Below are 21,019 nucleotides of genomic sequence, written 5' to 3'. Positions count from 1 at the left end.
CTGCGTGATGTCACACGCAGCCACTTCGATAAAAAAGATGGCCGCTGACTGCCTGGCAGCGCGCCAGGGGTCAACCTTATTTCCAATGCATCCACAATTAGATTGCAGATGCATTGGGTGGTGGCCTTACACATGCTGGGCGGCCTTGCCCCTGTGCTGGGTGTCCCTCAGCATGTGCAGAGATGAACGCAGATGCGCTACGTATGCAGCGATCTACATTCATCTCTGAATAACCCACATAGTGTGGGCTTTGGAGTCTGGCACTAAAATAGTTAAAAGTTTACTCCTTCCCCCAATATAACCCCCCCCCATTCCACCAGCACTTCAGCCTACATTTAGTAATGCTGCACCGAGGGAAAAACAGAATGTTACAGGCTGTGTTTGAAAAATGACAGTTATGAGCCTATTGGTTGGTACTTTATCACTACGCAATTTATCACACTCCAAGGCTTGATAAGTCTGGGCCATTGTTTGAACTTTCTTTCACTGAGTATCAGCTAAAATTATATCTTTTTGCTATGAGTTGAAATGACAAAAAGCTCTAATTTAACATTGCGTAAGTAATTAGAAATTGTAATATTTGTTGTGTGCAATGATATCTCTTTACCTCACACTTTTAACCATACTTACCTGAAACACGTGAGCTCAGTCATCATACCTGAGTGTCACATAAGTACAGATGTAACAACATTCATCATTGCCAGGATGTGTACGCACGTGCAAATGCATCACAGCAAAGATTAGCTGAAAGGGTTTCCAGTACAAAACTTTGGGAAGAATTTTTTTAATGAGTGATACCGTACATCCATTACATAGTTTCTCTGCAGTTGTTGTGGGAACTAAGGGGGGAATTCATTTAATTGCAATCTGCAGTTGTGATGTGTAGCTGAGCACATTATGGATAAGTGCTGGGGAGAAACATTGCACATCTTACTGCACACCCCTATGAAATGTGAGGTAAAATGAGCGATGTTCTGATCATCATGTGACACCATACAAGCAGGTGTGATAGCAAATGACTTTTAGAATGCCGTCAGGGAATGGGGTAATTAATTTATCCCTCCCCTGCCCCATACCCTAACCCACCTAGGGTGGCGGCTAGGGCTAAGACAGTGGGGTTAGTGGCTACAGCTAATCATAGGCAGTGGCGACTAGGGCTAAGACACGGGTAGGGGGTGGATGCTACTGCCCCCCCCCCCCGCGCTCCCCCGGTAGAGCCTAACCCTAACCCCATTCCTAGGCCCTAACCGTCATCCCAATACTTAGCTTTGGGATGTCGGCTTTCGGGGTTCCAGCGCCGGGATTCCAAGTGGTGTCGGAATTCCGATGTCAGTCACCTGACTGCTGGCATCCAGACTGCTGGGATGCTGACTGCATCCCTTACTAGCATTCCCATGCCATTTCAAAGGAACTGTGCCATACTCGCAGATTCATACTCGCAGATTATTCAATTTTTGGCATACAGTAAATTAATAAGAATGCCGGCAACAAACAAATAGCTTTTGTTTTGCAAAAAAGCTAAATAAATTATCACCCGCAACAATCTATCTCAAAACCCTCCACAATCCACACCACTCGCAACATACAACAAGGCAGGCTTGATAACTAGGTTATTTTCTGCCTTCAATGTTTCCTTTGGCACGACAAATTTTCTGGATGAGTTGGGATGACCTGCTGGTAAGTGTAGATCTCCATTGTCTTAAATGCATACAAACCAACATGATCATTCTTATTAATCTGTTGTAGTTGTTGTCACAGTTCGAGTTAGTTAACAGCTTAGTATACAGTACGCATTGTGTCTTTTAAATGAGGGAGTAGATGTGTGTGATTCCTCTCTCCAAATTCCTGCCATGTTAATTATACCTGGAACTCATCGAGAAATAGTCTCCCTTCATCAGCGTTTTTCCTTTTATATGTCTCAAGGAGCTGTTCCACTGGAATTGGCTCAATGTTCAATAGTTGATTCTCATCTGCTAGGACAAAAAGTTCAAAATTGCCAATTTCTACTCATGTGATATAACCAGACTCTTCTTAAAGCATGTACATAAGTTAATATAACCAACATTGGTTTAACATTATCATTAAGACAATTTTAATGAATAATCATGTCAAATATAGTATTTGAATTAACATATTTAGAGTGTGTCATTAATTCCGCACCCCCCCCCCCCCCCCATTATTCTCGCATATGGTGGATTATTTTAATTTCTGTAGTGAATATTGGCTGATTACTACAAAGAAGTCATAGCATTAATAAAGTGACTTTTGAATGCTACAGGAAACAAACATTTTATAAAAATGATACAACAAATAATAGTTGAGGGCATATATTCCTATTTGCATTACTAATGCTGCACATTACTGTAAGAAATGGCATTACCATTCATTTTTTTAATAAGTGATTACTTTTTAATCACATCCAATTTTCCCAACAATTGTCTTAACAACATAAAATTATAAAATGTCAATGATAAAATGAATAACTATACCTTGGAAGGTGAGTGGAATGCTATCTTCATGATTGCTGAGATAAAAAGAAAGTGTTTGAGTCTCCGAAAAAAGCAGAAATGCAGATATAAAAGACTAAAAAAGGCTCACATTGCCATAAAAATGTAATACATTTATTTTTTAACTGCTGACATATCAATTAGCAAATTACTGGGCATCACTACGTCTCGACATACAGCTCATGTTTAAATGTAAAAAAAAAACAGTAAAAACAATAGCACACCTAGGGGCGTTTCAACAGAGGATTGGGCCCGTGTGCACCTCTGCGTGGACCCCCTCCTCTGTATGGCGCTGTAAACTCCAGCATTGTGCGCAGGTCTCCGGAAACATGGCACCCGCCATGATCCGCAGACCAATTTGGTTACCGCGCATGCGCAGTGGCCAATTTGGTGGCGATTTCCACCGCTATAGCAGCGCCCGACGCTGGACTCCGGAAAGGTAAGTATTAAAATGGGTGCAATGTGTGCGGTGGGGGTCCCCCCTGAACCCAGTGGCCCCTGTGCACGGCACCCATTGCACCCATTATAGAAACACTAATGAGCACACCTACATATGAAGACTATAGGATACTATAAACCAACCAACTGTGTTACCAGTTTACCTATGTGCAGATAGATGTAGAATAAATGTTATTATAAAACATATTGCTTTAAATCTACTCCTACCTGAGGTATGTTTTGTAAAAATTGAAGAATGACAGCGATTCTTGCATGGGATTTACAGCGATGATTTGCCAAAGGAAAAATCCTGGACCTGTGGGTGCTCCAAAACCTTTAACAGGTAGGGTATAATCATATACTGTGTGTGTGAAATATATACGTATATATATATATATATATATACCAACAAATATAAAACCACAGCACTCACCACCCCAGAAGCGGGGTGCAGTGTCTGCACTCACCTCTCATAGGGTGGGGTGCATGTAGCCCATGGCCACCTACTTAAAAATATATATACACACACACAAACAGGTGAATCTAATTTATTTCAGTAATTCAGCTTAAAAGGTGAAACTAATATATTATATAGACTCATTACATGCAAAGTGAGATATTTCAAGCCTTTATTTTGATCATTTTGATGATTGTGGCTTACAGCTTAAGATAACCCCAAATCCAAAATCTCAGAAAATTCGAATATTACATAAAATCAATAAAAAAGGATTTTAAATACAGAAATGTCGGCCCTCTGAAAAGTATAATCATGCATATGTACTCAGTACTTGGTCTGGGCCCCTTTTGCATGAATTACTGCCTCAGTGCAGCGTGGCATGGATTCTATCAGCCTGTGGCACTGCTGAGGTGTTATGGAAGACCAGAATGCTTCAATAGCGGCCTTCAGCTCTTCTGCATTGTTCGGTCTCATGTATCTTAGCTTTCTCTTGGCAATCCCCATAGATTCTCTATGGGGTTCAGGTCAGGCGAGTTTGCTGGCCAATCCAGCGCAGTAATCTTATGGTCATTGAACCAGGTTTTGGTACTTTTGGCAATGTGGGCAGGTGCCAAGTCCTGCTGTAAAATGAAGTCAGCATCTCCATAAAGATTGTCTGCTGAAGGAAGCATGAAGTGCTCTAAAATGTCCTGGTAGACGGCTGCGTTGACTCTGGACTTAATAAAGCACAGGGGACCAACACCAGCAGATGACATGGATGCCAAAATCAACACATACTGTGGAAACTTCACACTGGACTTCAAGCATCTTAGATTTTGTGCCTGTCCGTTCTTCCTCCATACTCTGGGACCTTGGTTTCCAAAAGAGGACTTTGGACCACTGAGCAACAGACTAGTTCTTTTTTTTTCTTTAGCCCAAGTACAGTAAGACGCTTCTGACGTTGTTTGTTGTTCAGGAGCGGCTTGACACGAGGAATACAACATTGAAGATGCTGACTTCATTTTCCAGCAGGATTTGGCACTTGCCCACACTGCCAAAAGTACCAAAACCTGGTTCAATGACCATGGGATTACTGTGCTGGATTAGCCAGCAAACTCGCCTGACCTGAACCCCATTGAAAATCTGTGGGACATTGCCAAGAGAAAGATGAGAGACATGAGACCGAACAATGCAGAAGAGCTGAAGGCCGCTATTGAAGCATCCTGGTCTTCCATAACACCTCAGCAGTGCCACAGGCTGATAGAATCCATGACCCGCCGCAATGAGACAGTAATTCATGCAAAAGTGTCTCAAACAAAGTACTGAGTACATATGCAACATTAAACTTTTCAGAGGGCTGTACTTTCTGTATTAAAAATCCTTTTTTTATTGATTTTATGTAATATTCTAATTTTCTGAGATTTTGGATTTGGGGTTTTCTTAAGCTGTAACTCAAAATCATCAAAATTATAACAAAAGGTTGAAATATCTCACATTGCATGTAATGAGTCTATATAATATATTAGTTTCACCTTTTAAGTTGAATTACTGAAATAAATGAACTTTTGCACGATATTCTAATTCCTTCAAAGCTCTTTAAATATCCACCAAAAAGCCAAAAATAAGCAGGAAATGTGCTTTTGGTATCAACTTTTCACATTTAAAATGATGGTTTCAAATACCAGTTTGTCTAGCTCGGTCCCTAAGTGGACCATTCGACGACTCCAACATCAAGTCATAGCCACCTCTGTGATCCAGGGCCATCTGAACGGTGGACCAAGCGTTCAGATGACCCTGGATCACAGAACTGGCTAAGACTTCATGTTGGAGTCACAGAGGTGGCTATGATTTGATGTTGGAGTCACAGAGATGGCTATGACTTGATATTGGAGTTCTTGAATGGAGTCTCCTGGAGTTTCCTTCCTGCATTTGTGATGTGATTGCATCTGTGATGAACATCGAGACCGTTCATCCGCGACCACAGGCTGAGTAAGCCTGAGCTTACTCAGGCTAGCCATTGCAGTGCGGCTTGCGAGGTAAAGGAAACTGTGTATGTGACGCAGTCTATGGCCTCACCACTCCTGGAAAATGGTGGCAACGCAACCCAATTTTCTCCAATGCCGTCTGTCCTTATATCTCCCTACGAATGCCTCTGCCTTTGAATCAGGCAGAGGCGTTTACATCCCTGCCTCTTCACAAGTGCCTTCCTGTGCCCTACCTTCCCTGCCAAGGCTCCACCCTGCTGGCTGCTGTACGTTCCGGCATTGACTCATAGATATACTCCGAATGGAGTCTGGTAGGGTGTTACTGTCCTTCACAATGCTGTTGACAGTCAGTGTACTTGAGGCAACTCTCAAGTGATCACTCTGCTGGCTGAACTACTTCCTGGATACAGGTGGCATAACTTGCTGGATGGACTGCTCTCTGGGTCCTGCTGGTAGCGTTTACTGACTGGATTGCTCTTCGAATCATACTAACGACGCCTGATGCTGGACCTCTCTGCCTGCAGTCTGTTGAGGGACCACACTGGGGCTGTAACTGTAAGTTTTAACAGTGGCAATACACCATGCTGCCAGCCTCATACCCACTAGACTATTGGAGCACCACAGCTCTGCTGCTGGACTTGGGAGTTCCCCCATTGTTCAAGCAAAACCAGTACTTCTATCCTTGGGTGTCTACCCTCTGTGGTGATTCGACCCTGTCTGTAGAGGGGAGCTGCTCTCTGGGATTGCTGACCGACTCTACACCCTCCTGCTGGGACTATAGGTGTATCTTTGGGACTATAGGTGTTTACTTGAACACTTCCCAGCAGCTGGTAATGTAGAGCCTCTGCTGTTAAATCTGGATATTTTGCCTAGTAAAGGTATTGTACTGTCACCTGCCTGTGCTCCTCCATGGTGACTCCCTGTTACAGTATCCTGCTCTCCTATCCTCCCTTTACAATTGTCTATCATAGAGCAAGTGAGTATTCTTTTGCGCCTGGCATCTGAGGCATCTGACAGGGGAAGCCTGGGGTTCTTGTCTCGGCTGTAGGGGTGCATTGCTCTCCATTACAGGACTTGGAGTTGCTACTTGCGACCTTGCACAAGCAGGGAGAGCTAACTACCTGTCTTCATTTTGCATTGTTTTCACTTATATTGTACTGATTATTTCTTCTGCTGTACAAGCGCTGTGCCAATGTCAACCCATGCAGTTGTCTTAAGTGAATTGTACCCGTATACTCATTGGTTGCATTGATTCTTTTGATATCCTAGGCTCTTTTTTATTTTACTATCTCAGGTAGTGATATTTTTGAGTAACCTCATCCTGGTTTCAAAGCAGACAGTTAATTCCCTTATACTGTAGCTCTATACTTGTCTTTTTCTGGTGTTGATCCTTGTTACTTCCTACTACTGTACCTTGAGTCTACTGAGACCTAATGGAATATGCTTTAATAACTCCTGAGTTAGGATATTATTGCCCCACAATATACTGTAACTGTGTGTCTTCTACTTGGTAACCTGCTCCGATGGCTACTTTTAATTTTTGGAGCTACAGTACCACACAACTTTATACAGTAACTTTGTGTATTAAACAAAGTTTGCGTACATTGAGCCATCAAAAAACAAAGGTTTCACTATCTCACTCTCACTCAAAAAAGTCCGTATTTCGGAATATTCCGTATTTCGGAATATTTGGATATGAGATACTCAACCTGTATTACAATAGTGTATTTATTAATCTCACTTACAGTATTATTTATGCACATTATGTAACTGTCTGTTTATTATTAAAGCAAGATTGCTTAAACTTTAGTGCTGCATGGTTTGATTGTATTTTATGCTATTTTTAGTGACCCCTTTTAGCAGATAGGATCATTTTAGGCTGTCTCTCTTCATTGAAGGTTTATCGGCAAGTTTCTTAGTAAAACGACACCTCCCTTACCCAAAACTGCACATTTGCACCATGGATAAATATAAACAATCCCAGCGAAAAAAGGCCCACTGCCGCCCTCACCTGTCCGGGACAAACCATAGGGGGCGTCTGTCTCTCAGATGGGGTTTCCACATCGCCCAACGCAGCCATTCTTTTAAATGTAATTATGTCCCAAATAGATGCCCAAAATTTACAAAAAATTTCTTAAGCTTTTACCTAACATTGACTCAAAATTCAGCTAACTAAAGGCGAAAATTGACAATTTGTTCAATCTTCTCTAGATTTCTTGCTGGCCCATCTTCTTGCTGTCTGATCATATACTGTACAGTATGCACACACAAAAATCTTCCTTTTCTTTTATGTATACAGTATTCCATTAGGAATTAATGGTGCGAGCACCGGCTGCGAATAATCGCGGCCTGGCATGTCATGCAGCAAGTTGTGATGCAGCATGCCTCATTGCAGTAAGATGAGCACGGCTACATATGTGTATATATATATATATATATATATATATGTGTGTGTTTGTGTCTGTATGTTAGATCATCCCTGACTCATCTCATAACCAAGTATGCTGAGTGCCACTTGCATTTGTTCTATTTATATCACCCAAGCCAGTATTCCAGTATACCATGGATGAGTGTCGGACATAATGGACTGGATATAAATATATATATATATATATATATATATATATAGTCCTCCAAATCGGTCGGCACTCAATTAGACAGATGCAGCATCCCCTGGTGCCTGAGTCCTTTAAACATAATGTTCCAAAGTCGGTAGAAACGGCACTCACAGGGTTTGAAATAAACAAGATTGCTGGTCCATTTATTGTGACGTTTCGGAGCTTTAGCTACTTCTTCCAAGCTTGGTGTCACAATAAATGGACCAGCAATCTTGTTTATTTCAAACCCTGTGAGTGCCGTTTGTACCGACTTTGGAACATTTTATATATATATATATATATATATATATATATACACACACACACACACATACTCTGTGCATAAAGGTCGGCACGCCACCATTCAAACTACTGCCTCTGTGCACATCCCAGGATAGTTATCTAGCCCCCTCACACAGACTCCGTTTGCTATAGACACTCCAGTGACTTCAATAAATGCACTGAAGACACAGCATAGTGCTTCCAATGTTTCAGTTGTTTACTACAACTTTTTTCAAGGATACAAGTACATAAAATTCCAGCAAGAGCTTATCACGGTCACCGCCCCTGAATAGAGGTGGAATATGGTCCACAAATTTAGACCGTAAAGTTGACAAGGAATGACGTGCATCATGGAAATGATTAGCCATGGGCTGATCTACTTCCTTGCCTTTAATGTATAACGTGATTGAAGGCCTATGCTCTTTCCTAAAAATAATCTTACCCACATAGGCAAATCCACACGGACACTTAATAACATAGATCACATATTTACTTATGCAAGTCAGCACATGTTTTCTAGAGTTTTTACTGCCTGAATGAAGATGTGTTAAATACAGTACGGGACAGTCTCCATGTGGCTATAAGTAGCACATCCACTACAGCGATAGCGCCCTGGTACTTTAGAAAGAAAATGGCTTAGATGGGAACATCCATAGCCCGTGACGTCATTATGCACCAAGGCGTCTTTTAGATTACGTTCACTCCTGTTGCAATTCAAAACACAGGTGGTCTTAAAAGGGAGATTTGCATCAGTTTCCAGTAAAGGCCAATATTTCTTAGTTACTCTGCTAGTGTCATCACTGTGACAGGAGAAGGCGCTCACGAATGGAATGACACTATACTCATAAGTTCTACAAGCAGTAAAAAATTTGCTTTAGGGTAATGAAAATTACACAGGACCTGAGTTCATTTTTTTTTTGACCTATTGTAAAAAAATCACTTTTAATCATTTTTATTTCAACTGGAAATTCTATCTACAGCTCCAATGCTGTGCTATGGGGGTCTGATGCGGCCTCAGCGTGCAAATCTTTTTATGTTTACCACTGAGGAAAAGGTGCTTTTTAAGAATCCAGCTATCTCCCACAAGAGCAATAAGTACTGAGCTGGAGGCTGAAGCACATATAAATATCATGATGCACAAATTTTTGGAATGAGTTGAAGTAAAACAGAACTTGAATGTGCCAAAAAAAGAAGCCACTTTGCCACTAGAGAAATGTCTTAAGCCTAATGAATAGAAAACCAGGACTGCTATTCCATTTGTGAGCATCTTTTCCTGTCACAGGGATGCCACTAGCAGAGTCACTAAGAAATATTGGCCTTTACTGGAAACTGATGCATACAGATGGGTCCTCCGTTATCTTGGCTGGCTAAGTCATTAGTCGTGATCGGGCATACGCAGCGTGCCTGGGCGCAAGGAGGCGCGCCTCGTCAAAGGGAGGCGCACAGAGCGTTTGGCGTTACCTTTGAGTGTAATACCTGCGATCATCCACCAGATGTCACTTTTTAAAATCATCAATGCGCATGCATGTGGTCTCCATTAAAATACAATACTGAACTACAGCGTAAGAATTACTTTACTGGTGCGTCCCACTACACTACAATATGCTCCAGTATGTCATACAGTATACAACAGTATATACAGTACAGATGCAAATAGTACAGCATATACAGAGGCAAACAAATGTGTTATAGGTACAGTATGGTCTATTGATGTTAGGGATATGTGAGCTTCCAAATCCCATAGTATAAAGTATAATGGGGAGAGATAAAAGCTCCTCCCTAAGTTCCTGGATGCCAAATCACTGTGCTTAGCATCTCTGTACAGTATTTTCTATCTGAGTACTAAATAGCATGAAAAGCTTATAACGTACTCTACTGTAATGGTTATAGCGGCAAGTGTTATCTTTATAAGTATAATGGGGAGAGATAAAAGCCCCTCCCTTAAGGGTATATTTACTAAGATTTGTATTTTTAACGATTTCAGCCGGGATCAATCTTGGCTGACATCGACAGTGAACGAATGCAACTTTTTAAAACCAAACACGGTCATTTACTAAACTACCATGTTTTGTAAATTCAAGTTCACTGATGTCAAAGTAATTCGTATTGCCAGCAGTGTTTTACAGGAGAGAACAGTAAAATACTGCCGCACTTAACACAATGAAGACCGGCTGGATCAGTGTGATCCTTACAGGGCTTCATTGTGTAAAGTATAGAAATAGTTAAAAATGAAAAAAAAAAAAACAATTTGTGGGGTCCCCACTCCTAAGCATAACCAGCCTTGGGCTCTTTGAGCTGGTCCTGGTAGTTTAAATACCGGGGAAAAATACTGAATAGCACAAACAGCTTGTAACGTACAGTGGCATGTGTTATCTTACGAAGTATAATAGAAAGAGATAAAAGCTCCTCCCTAAGTTCCTGGATGCCAAATCACTGTGCTTAGCGTCTCTATACAGTATTTTTCATTTGAGTACTAAATAGCACTAACAGCTTGTAACGTACACTGCTTTAAAGGATACAGCGGCAAGTGTTATCTTTATAAGTATAATGGGGAGAGATAAAAGCTCCTCCCTAAGTTCCTGGATGCCAAATTACCATGCTTAGCATCTTTGTACAGTACTATTTTCTATCTAGCCAGAAACCCTGCATCCCGTGCAAGCTGGGGGGACAACTGGAGGGGACTCGACACTCGGTTGCTTGCCATTTCCCTTTGTGGTGTCACATAGACTAGTTGTTGGTCTGCCTCAAAAGCCAAGAGTCTCCTATTTTGTACCAGGCCTGAGTCTCTGGGACACCCAGAACCAGAGATATCGGGATACAAAATGGACCCATTTTCCCTCAGACTATAATGGGTCCGTTATTTCAGACCCACCATGGGTTCCGACGCTTGCCATGAGACTTGTGGGGGTCACAGAAACATGGCGTTGGTATCCTCTGGTAACTAATAATCTCCCCTTACATTGCAACCTGATTATGAGCAGATTGGACCCTCAGATCCTCAGAACCAGAGATATTAAGCTTTAAGCCCATTTTAATTGAATTTAATAGCTCACATAAACCGAACATCAATGGACCATTGCTTGAACACATTCGTTTGTGTCTATACAGACTATTTTTATTTAATGATTTATTGGTTTCTTTTTTCCGCTGATTAATCCCCACTTCCCCCTTCCCCCTCACCTTTATGCCGTTAAGGGACTTGGACGCTCATATACAAAATATGGTATTAAGCCACCACCTCCCCTACCCCCAAGCCTCTTCCCCCTTCCCCCCCACCAGCCTACACAGTTCATACAGTAGACAGTGAGGGAGGTCAGGTTACAATAATGTGCAACACCATACTACAGTATACTGTATATGAAAATCACAGAGAACTGCACGCGTGTTGATACTGTAGGTGTGTAAATGGTACAGTAGCAGTGATCCCTTCTCATAAAGTATAACACAGATTCTCTATCGCTGATGATCAACAGTACTGTGTTGCTCGAACAGTTAATTGCATCAGGATACGCTCATTTATATTTATTGGTATGTCTATGGGTGCTCATTACTGCTGTGTATTTTAGATAGCGGAATCAGATGCTCATGCAGATGTAACCTGATTTATGTGAAACCTGTGTGCACCCTTCCATTGAATGTATTAATAACACAGGAAAAAAAATAATAAAGTGAATGTCAAGGAAAAAAAACAGATTGGCCCTTTAGGAATCGAACCCGGGTCTCTCAGCCTGGGAGGCGGGTGCCTTCACCGCTAGCCCACGTCGCTGCATGGAAGATACACCTGTTCATGTGTAAAAGTAATGCAAGCAGCGATTCCTTCCCATTGGTGTTCGCTTATGCCGTTAGGGGACTCAGATGCTCATATTGCAAAACACGTTATTTTCCACTGCCTCCCCCTACCCCCCTTCCCCCTGCCAGCCTACATAGTTCATACAGTAGACAGTGAGGGAGGTCAGGTCACAATAAATGTGCAACACAATACTACAGTATACTGTATATGAAAATCAAAGAGAATTTAATGCGCGTTGATACTGTAGGTGTGTAAATGGTACAGTAGCAGTGATCCTTTCTCATAAAGTACAACACAGATTCTCTATCGCCAATGATCAACAGTACTGTGTTGCTCGAACAGTTAATTGCATCAGGATACGCTCATTTATATTTATTGGTATGTCTATGGGTGCTCATTACCGCTGTGTATTTTAGATAGCGGAATCAGATGCTCATGCAGATGTACCCTGATTCATGTGAAACCTGTGTGCACCCTTCCATTGAATGTATTATAATAGATTACACAGAAGAAGAAAAAAAATAATAAAGTGAATGTCAGGGGACTTGGATGCTCATATAGCATAACACAGTATTTTCCACCACCTCCCCCTACCGCCATCCCCCTTCCCCCCTGCCAGCCTACACAGTTCATACAGTAGACAGGGAGGGAGGTCATGTTACAATAAATGTGCAACACAATACTACAGTATACTATATATTAGTGATGAGCGGGTTTGGTTCCTCGGGATCCGAACCCCCCCCACCCCGAACTTCACCCATTTTACACGGTTCCGAGGCAGCCTCAGATATTTTCCGCCTTGTTCGGTTAACCCGAGCGCGCCCAAACATCATCATCCCGCTGTCGTATTCTCGTGAGATTCGTATTCTATATAAGAAGTCACGTGTCGCCGCCATTTTCACTCGTGCTTTGGAGATGATAGCGAGAGGACATGGCTGCGTTCTCTCAGTTTCTGTGTTAAGTGTGCTGCAAATATCTGTGCTCAGTGTGCTGCAAATATCTGTGCTCAGTGTGCTTGTAAATATCTGTGCTCAGTGTGCTGAAAATATCTACGTTCTCTGCCTGAAAAAAGCTCCATATCTGGGCTGCATTGTAGTATATACTGTAGTAGGAGGACAGTGCAGAATTTTGCTGTGAACACCAGTATATATATAGCAGTACGGTACAGTAGTCCACTGCTCTACCTCTGTGTCATCAAGTATACTATGCATCCATACCTGTGCTGCATTTTAGTTGTGCGCAGTATATAGTAAGAGGACAGTGCAGAATTTTGCTGACCACCAGTATATATATAGCAGTACGGTACAGTAGTCCACTGCTCTACCTCTGTGTCGTCAAGTATACTATGCATCCATACCTGTGCTGCATTTTAGTTGTGCGCAGTATATATAGTAGGAGGACAGTGCAGAATTTTGCTGACCACCAGTATATATATAGCAGTACGGTACAGTAGTCAACTGCTCTACCTCTGTGTCATCAAATATACTATGCATCCATACCTGTGCTGCATTTTAGTTGTGCGCAGTATATAGTAGGAGGACAGTACAGAATTTTGAGACCACCAGTATATATATAGCTGTACAGTACAGTAGTCCACTGCTCTACCTCTGTGTCGTCAAGTATACTATGCATCCATACCTGTGCTGCATTTTAGTTGTGCGCAGTATATAGTAGGAGGACAGTGCAGAATTTTGCTGTGAACACCAGTATCTATATAGCAGTACGGTACAGTAGTCCACTGCTTTACCTCTGTGTCGTCAAGTATACTATCCATCCATACCTGTGCTGCATTTTAGTTGTGCGCAGTATATAGTAGGACAGTGCAGAATTTTGCTGACCACCAGTATATATATAGCAGTACGGTACAGTAGTCCACTGCTCTACCTCTGTGTCGTCAAGTATACTATCCATCCATACCTGTGCTGCATTTTAGTTGTGCACAGTATATAGTAGGAGGACAGTGCAGAATTTTGGTGACCACCAGTATATATATAGCAGTACGGTACAGTAGTCCACTGCTCAACCTCTGTATCGTCAAGTATACTATGCATCCATACCTGTGCTGCACTTTAGTTGTGCGCAGTATATAGTAGGACAGTGCAGAATTTTGCTGACCACCAGTATATATATATATATATATAGCAGTACGGTACAGTAGTCCACTGCTCTACCTCTGTGTCGTCAAATATACTACAAAAGTTCAGTAAAATGACCCAAAAATCTAAATTAAAAGCATCTGATGAGAAGCGTAAACTTGCCAATATGCCATTTACGACACGGCGTTGCAAGGAACGGCTGAGGCCCTGGCCTATGTTCATGGCTAGTGGTCAGAGCCAGCCCTAACCAATATGATGCCCTAGGCAAGATTTTGGCTGGTGCCCCCTAGCACCGCCGCTAGTTCTGCAGGAGATGCCTGGCATGAGTCAGCTGGCAGCTCTGCTAACGTCAGGTGCCTTTTGTTTATGAAAATGCATCACATTATTTGCATTACTATGTGGCTAGGATGCACAAGCAGTTTCTGCTGATTAAAATGATATGCCCTATGCCTTTATTCTGTGTGCGACTGTGGCTGTATCTGCATACGAAATGCTACATTACAGTGATTTCCAGGAATACACTGCAACGCAGTATTTCGTATGCAGATACAGCCGCAGTCACACAGAATATAGGCATGCTGCATATCATTTTAATCAGCAGAATCTGCTGGTGCCCCTAAGCATACCAAATGCCTTAGGCATTTGCCTAGTTTGCCTATGCCTAAGGCCGGCTCTGCTAGTGGTTCAGATTCCCATGGGGCTGGAAGCACTCATCCTCTCGCTAGAAAACTGCAGTGACACTCCTAGATGGGCCAGGTGTTTGTGTCATCCACTTGGGTTGCTTAGCTTAGTCACACAGCTACCTCATTGCACCTCTTTTTTTCTTTGCATCATGTGCTGTTTGGGGACTATTTTTTAAATCTGCCATCCTGTCTGACACTGCAGTGCCACTCCTAGATGGGCCAGGTGTTTGTGTCGGCCACTTGGGTCGCTTAGCTTAGCCATCCAGCGACCTTGGTGCACCTCTATTTTTCTTTGCATCATGTGCTGTTTGGGGACTATTTTTTAAATCTGCCATCCTGTCTGACACTGCAGTGCCACTCCTAGACGGGCCAGGTGTTTGTGTCGGCCACTTGGGTTGCTTAGCTTAGCCATCCAGCGACCTTGGTGCACCTCTTTTTTTCTTTGCATCATGTGCTGTTTGGGGACTATTTTTTAAATCTGCCATCCTGTCTGACACTGCAGTGCCACTCCAAGATGGGCCAGGTGTTTGTGTCGGCCACTTGGGTCACTTAGCTTAATCACACAGCTACCTCATTGCACCTCTTTTTTTCTTTGCATCATGTGCTGTTTGGGGACTATTTTTTAAATCTGCCATCCTGTCTGACACTGCAGTGCCACTCCTAGATGGGCCAGGTGTTTGTGTCGGCCATTTGGGTCGCTTAGTTTAGTCACACAGCTACCTCATTGCACCTCTTTTTTTCTTTGCATCATGTGCTGTTTGGGGACTATTTTTTAAATCTGCCATCCTGTCTGACACTGCAGTGCCACTCCTAGATGGGCCAGGTGTTTGTGTCGGCCACTTGGGTCGCTTAGCTTAGCCATCCAGGGACCTCAGTGCAAATTCTAGGACTAAAAATAATATTGTGAGGTGTGAGGTGTTCAGAATAGACTGGAAATGAGTGGAAATTATGGTTATTGAGGTTAATAATACTATGGGATCAAAATGACCCCCAAATTCTATGATTTAAGCTGTTTTTGAGGGTTTTTTGAAAAAAAAACACCCGAATCCAAAACACACCCGAATCCGACAAAAAATTTCAGGGAGGTTTTGCCAAAACGCGTCCGAATCCAAAACACAGCCGCGGAACTGAATCCAAAACCAAAACACAAAACCCAAAAAATTCCGGTGCACATCACTACTATATACAGGTATGCATATCACATAGAGAACTGCAGGCATGTTGATACTGTAGGTGTGTAAATGGTACAGTAGCAGTGATCCCTTCTCATAAAGTACAACACAAATTCTCTATCACCGATGATCTACAGTACTGTGCTGCTCAAACAGTTAATTGCGTCAGGATACACTCATTTATATTTATTGGTATGTCTACGAGTGCTCATTACCGCTGTGTATTTTAGATAGCGGAATCAGATGCTCATGCAGATGTACCCCGATTTATGTGAAACCTGTGTGCACCCTTCCATTGAATGTATTACAATGGATTACACAGAAAAAAATTTTAATAAAGTGAATGTCAGGGAAAAAAAATAGATTGGCACTTTGGGAATCGAACATGGGACTCTCAGCCTGGGAGGCGAGTGCCTTCACCACTAGCCCACATCACTGCATGGAAGACACACAAGTTCATGTGTAAAAGTAATGCAAGCAGCGATTCCTTCCTACTAGTGTTTGTTTATGCCACTAGGGAACTCGGATGCTCATTTAGTGCACTGTACATACTTTAAAGTCAATGAACTACATTATTCCTTTCACACATTAGTTGCATCTGCATACACAAGTGTTTTAACATGTTAATTTGCATCTGTACAAACTATTTTTTTTTACTCTCTCCGTCTGACCATTGGTCACCATCTGTGTGTACAGTATGGAGTACAGTACTGTATATTAACATTACAATCGTCACTTACCATTTGCCAGAGCTTGTACTGTAGATCAATCCACCGCTATTTGATCTAAAGTACTGGATTAGTGGAGCATTAGCCACCCAGTGGTGATGTGTATTGCATGTTGAGTATCTAGTTGTGCCTTAACGTGCCTGTCCATGATTAAACTCAGCAGCCTTAGCTATCGCCTAGGCGTGACTAAACCTCTGTTTAAGTGCAGAAACAGCCAAGATAATGGAGGACCCATCTGTATCTCCCTTTTAAGAACATACAGGTGTCAATTCCCTGTCTCCATGGCTCTCTTGGTATAGTGGTATTGCTGATGGTTACCATGCTCATGAGCTAGGGTTAAATTTCCGCAAAAGGACAAGATGTTTTGAAAAAGTAGAATATTTTTCTGTTTCTAAATTTTATGTTGGATATAACTGTACTGTATGTTATACATTTCAACTCTCATCTTATTACACACTGTGCAGTACACATTGTTCAGCAAGCGCCAATCATTAATTTCTGCATTGTGCTCACACAATGCTAACATTCTGTGCGAATGAACGCTGGGCCCCAGTTATCTTATATACAGTAGATAACACTCTGGTAATTTGAAAAGGCACACTTGTATTGTCTATCTGTATAAAAAGTAGCAACCACAGCTTTTTTGAACCCTAGCTCAAGGGCATGGAAACCATCTGCAATACCACTATAACAAGAGAGCTATGGAGACATGTGACTGACACCTGCATTGACAGTGATGTCACTCATTGTAAGTGCAACTGATTGGTATATTTGTGTGCATGTCTCAGTCTGTATATGAAGCATGACAGAACTTGCTTTGGGAAAATTAGAAAAAAGCTGTACTTGCTATTTTTTTTACACAGATATACAATACAGGTGTGGCTTTTTAAATTATGAGAGTGGCTAGTAAAACAATCGGGAGACACAGGAAGAAGTACAGTAAACTCAATCTCATAAAGATAACACTCTGGTAATTTGAAAAGCCACACTTCTATTATATGTCTGTGTAAAAAAGTAGCAACCACAGCTTTTTTCACAACTGATTGGTATATCTGTGTGCATGTCTGAGAGGTCTATTCAATTTGTGCCAGTTGGAAATACCGGCACTTTCTGACAGGAATAGGTCAAATTTGCATTCGACCTATTCAATGCAAGTGTCATTTTTCTGACTGTCAGAAAAAACGGTATTTGTCAAAAACCACGTGGATCGGCAAGTTACTCGGCTGCTTCCGACAGTTTAAGGGTAATGCAGATAAGACTTGTTAACAATCAAATCTGCATTGTCGGAATGCTGGCCATTTGCGGCCAGTATTAAATACTGAACTGTCGGATCCTCTCCGTCAGAGAGGATCCAACATGAATTGAATATACACTTGAGTCTGTATATGAAGCACAACAGATCTTGTTTTGGGAAAATTAGAAAAAAGCTGTGATAGCTACTTTTTACACAGATATACAATACAAGTGTGGCTTTTCAAATTACTAGAGTATTATCTTTATGAGACTGAGTTTACTGTACTTCTTCCATCACCCCCAATCCCACCCTCCATGTGACGTGAATTTACGGACTGGATGTACTGCTTAGTAAATGACAAACAACATGGCCGGTACACTATGTAAGTGAATGGCTTATGCTGCTTTTTGTTGGAAGAATGGAACCCAGAAGGCACATTCATTTCTAAGGTATGTTAGCATTCTGTCGTGAGTGAGCCGTCAGTTCCCGAGCAGCTCTGCTAACGTTGGGTGTCTTTTTTGCCATAAATGTGTCTTATATGCATCACTATGCAAATAGTATACACAAGCAGACTCTGCTGATTAAAATGAAATGCAGCATGCCTATGTTGAGTGTTAGACTGCAGATGTATCTACATAGGAAATGCTATATTAAAGTATTTTCCTGGAAATCAATGTAACACAGAATTTTGTATGCAGGTACAGCAGCACTCACACACAGAATACGGGTATTGTTGGTTGTGTGCATTGGCAGCGCACAATCAGTTCAATGCAATCAGATCTTTTTCTGTGTTGTCATTCTTAGTTACAGTGTGTGATGACTTTATACAGCCACCCTGGGGATGAGAGTTCATTTGTAAGGCATGTTAGCACTGTGTGAGCACACTGCAGAAACTGATGATCAGTGCTTACTGAACACTGTGTACTGCACAAGCTGCAGTGTGTAATAAAATGAGAATTGCAGTGTATAAAATACTGTACAGTATATCATGCATAAAATTGATAACAGAAAAATATTCTGAATAGTGTTTCAAAACATCTTGTCCTTTGTGGGAAGTGAATCCTAGCTCACATGCATGGTAACCATCAGCGATACCACTAGAGCCACGAAAGCCATGGAGATAGGTGACTGTCACTGGCAGTGTCATAGTGATGTTGCTCATTGTAATTTTTTTTTAAATAGTGCTGTGTGTCCCAACTCTATCGCTGATTGTAATAATTTTTTTCTATTAGAGATCTGTGCAGAAGTTTGAACTGTGCTTTTCTTATGAGTCAGAGATGCTGAGCACCTCTTTTTCTGTGTTCACATTTCCTCTTACTGTAGGGATGATTTTATACAGTGCACCAGGCAAGCGTTCAATTGTAAGGCACATTGTCACTGGAAGTCTGCCATTCTGGTAATTTCATAGTCCGCCCTGCAGTATTACTGTATTAAAAAAAGAATTGCCGTATTTACTGTGCACTGGCCCACTTGTCAGGGCTTGCTACGTTGTACACTATTATTTAGTCCCATATCCATCTGCTGCTTTTCAGCACTGTACTTTAGTTTTCATTAGTGGAGCAAGTGCCACCCAGTGGTGAAGCTGTGTATTGCATGCTGCGGATCCTCTAGCGCCTTATCTTGCCTTACTTTGCCAACCTGCGCTATTTAAATGGCGTGACCAGGATGTCTGTACGGCACAGCTATTGGTGCAAGTATGCAGATACGTTTGGGTACAGAGTACACTTAAGAATTTGTCAGCAGGTATGCAGTATCGCCCACTGCACACTGCACTTGTGACTGCCATTATCGCAATTATAATGTGCTGCGAGCAACGAGACCATGGTGTTCGGCAGCATGACGGCACCTCCCACTTTGTCAGGGATAAAGTGAACGCGACGGTGAAGTCATGAGATCACATTATGCTTCCTATCCTGGCAGCCGCAGCTGGCACGAAGAGAGGAGCCTGGGGACTGGGCTGCGTATCTTATCCCGCAGTGTCTAGCTGTTTCCCTTCACACGGCTTGAGTGACGCATCAACACTGAGCGGCTTTTGTTCTTCACAGGCTGGGCTGCTGGGCATGTCTCTGGCTCCACATTTTGGGGTAATTAATTTTTTAATATAATGTGGACACTAATATATATTTCTATTATTATGGGGGCATTACTACTGTATATATTTATATTGTAATGTGGGACACTACCATAGAGTGCCATGCTAAAGTATTCACCCCCTTGGCTTTTTACCTATTTTGTTACGTTGCAACCTGTAATAGATTTTTTTTTATATGAATATTATGTGATGGATATGCACAAAATAGTCTAAGTTGGTAAAGTGAAATGAGAAAAATGTATATAAAAAATAATTTTTATAAATACAAATTTGAAAATTGGCACGTATATATGTGTTCACCCCCTTTGCTATGAAGCCCCTCAAAAGTTCTGGTGCAACCAATTACAGTTGTGCTCATAAGTTTACATACCCTTGCAGAATTTGTGACTTTCTGGTCATTTGTTAGAGAATATGAATGATAACTCACAAACTTTTCTTTCACTCATGGTTAGTGGTTGGGTGAAGCCATTTATTGTCAAACAACTGTGTTTACTCTTTTTAAATCATAATGACAACAGAAACTACCCAAATGACCCTGATCAAAAGGTTACATACCCTGGAGATTTTGGCATGATAACATGCACACAAGTTGACACAAACGGGTTTGAATGGCTACTAAAGGTAACCATCCTCACCTGTGATCTGTTTGCTTGTAATCAGTGTGTATAAAAGGTCAGTGAGTTACTGGACTCCTGAAAGACTCTTGCATCTTTCATCCAGTGCTGCACTGACGTGTCTGGATTCTGAGTCATGGGGAAAGCAAAATAATTGTCAAAGGATCTGCGGGAAAAGGTTATTGAACTGTATAAAACAGGAAAGGGATATAAAAAGATATCCAAGCAATTGAGAATGCCAATCAGCAGTGTTCAAACTCTAATTAAAAAGTGGAAAATGAGGGATTCTGTGGAAACCAAATAACGGTCAGGTAGACCAACCAAAATTTCAGCCACAACTTCCAGGAAAATTGTTCGGGATGCAA

The 21,019-nt window shown here is 41.8% G+C and overlaps 1 protein-coding gene across 2 annotated transcripts in view; it reads right to left on the bottom strand.

Moving 5' to 3' along the window:
• Nucleotides 1-21,019, bottom strand: part of PTPRC (protein tyrosine phosphatase receptor type C) — a 494,588-nt gene that overhangs the window by 53,378 nt on the left and 420,191 nt on the right. Inside the window, exons 17-18 of one of the 2 annotated variants that reach the window (XM_063940133.1) lie at nucleotides 2,490-2,524; nucleotides 1,864-1,973 (exon numbers count right to left, since the gene is read on the bottom strand). In XM_063940133.1, the coding sequence (XP_063796203.1) occupies nucleotides 1,864-1,973; nucleotides 2,490-2,524 (145 nt within the window). The remainder of the gene's footprint in view (nucleotides 1-1,863; nucleotides 1,974-2,489; nucleotides 2,525-21,019) is intronic. The other variant, XM_063940134.1, reaches the window with a different exon arrangement.

This window comes from Pseudophryne corroboree, chromosome 9, assembly GCF_028390025.1.
Source record: "Pseudophryne corroboree isolate aPseCor3 chromosome 9, aPseCor3.hap2, whole genome shotgun sequence".
NCBI classification, from domain to species: Eukaryota; Metazoa; Chordata; class Amphibia; order Anura; family Myobatrachidae; genus Pseudophryne; species Pseudophryne corroboree.
Note: the sequence above shows the minus strand (reverse complement) of the source record. Positions and strands in the feature narration are given on the sequence as shown.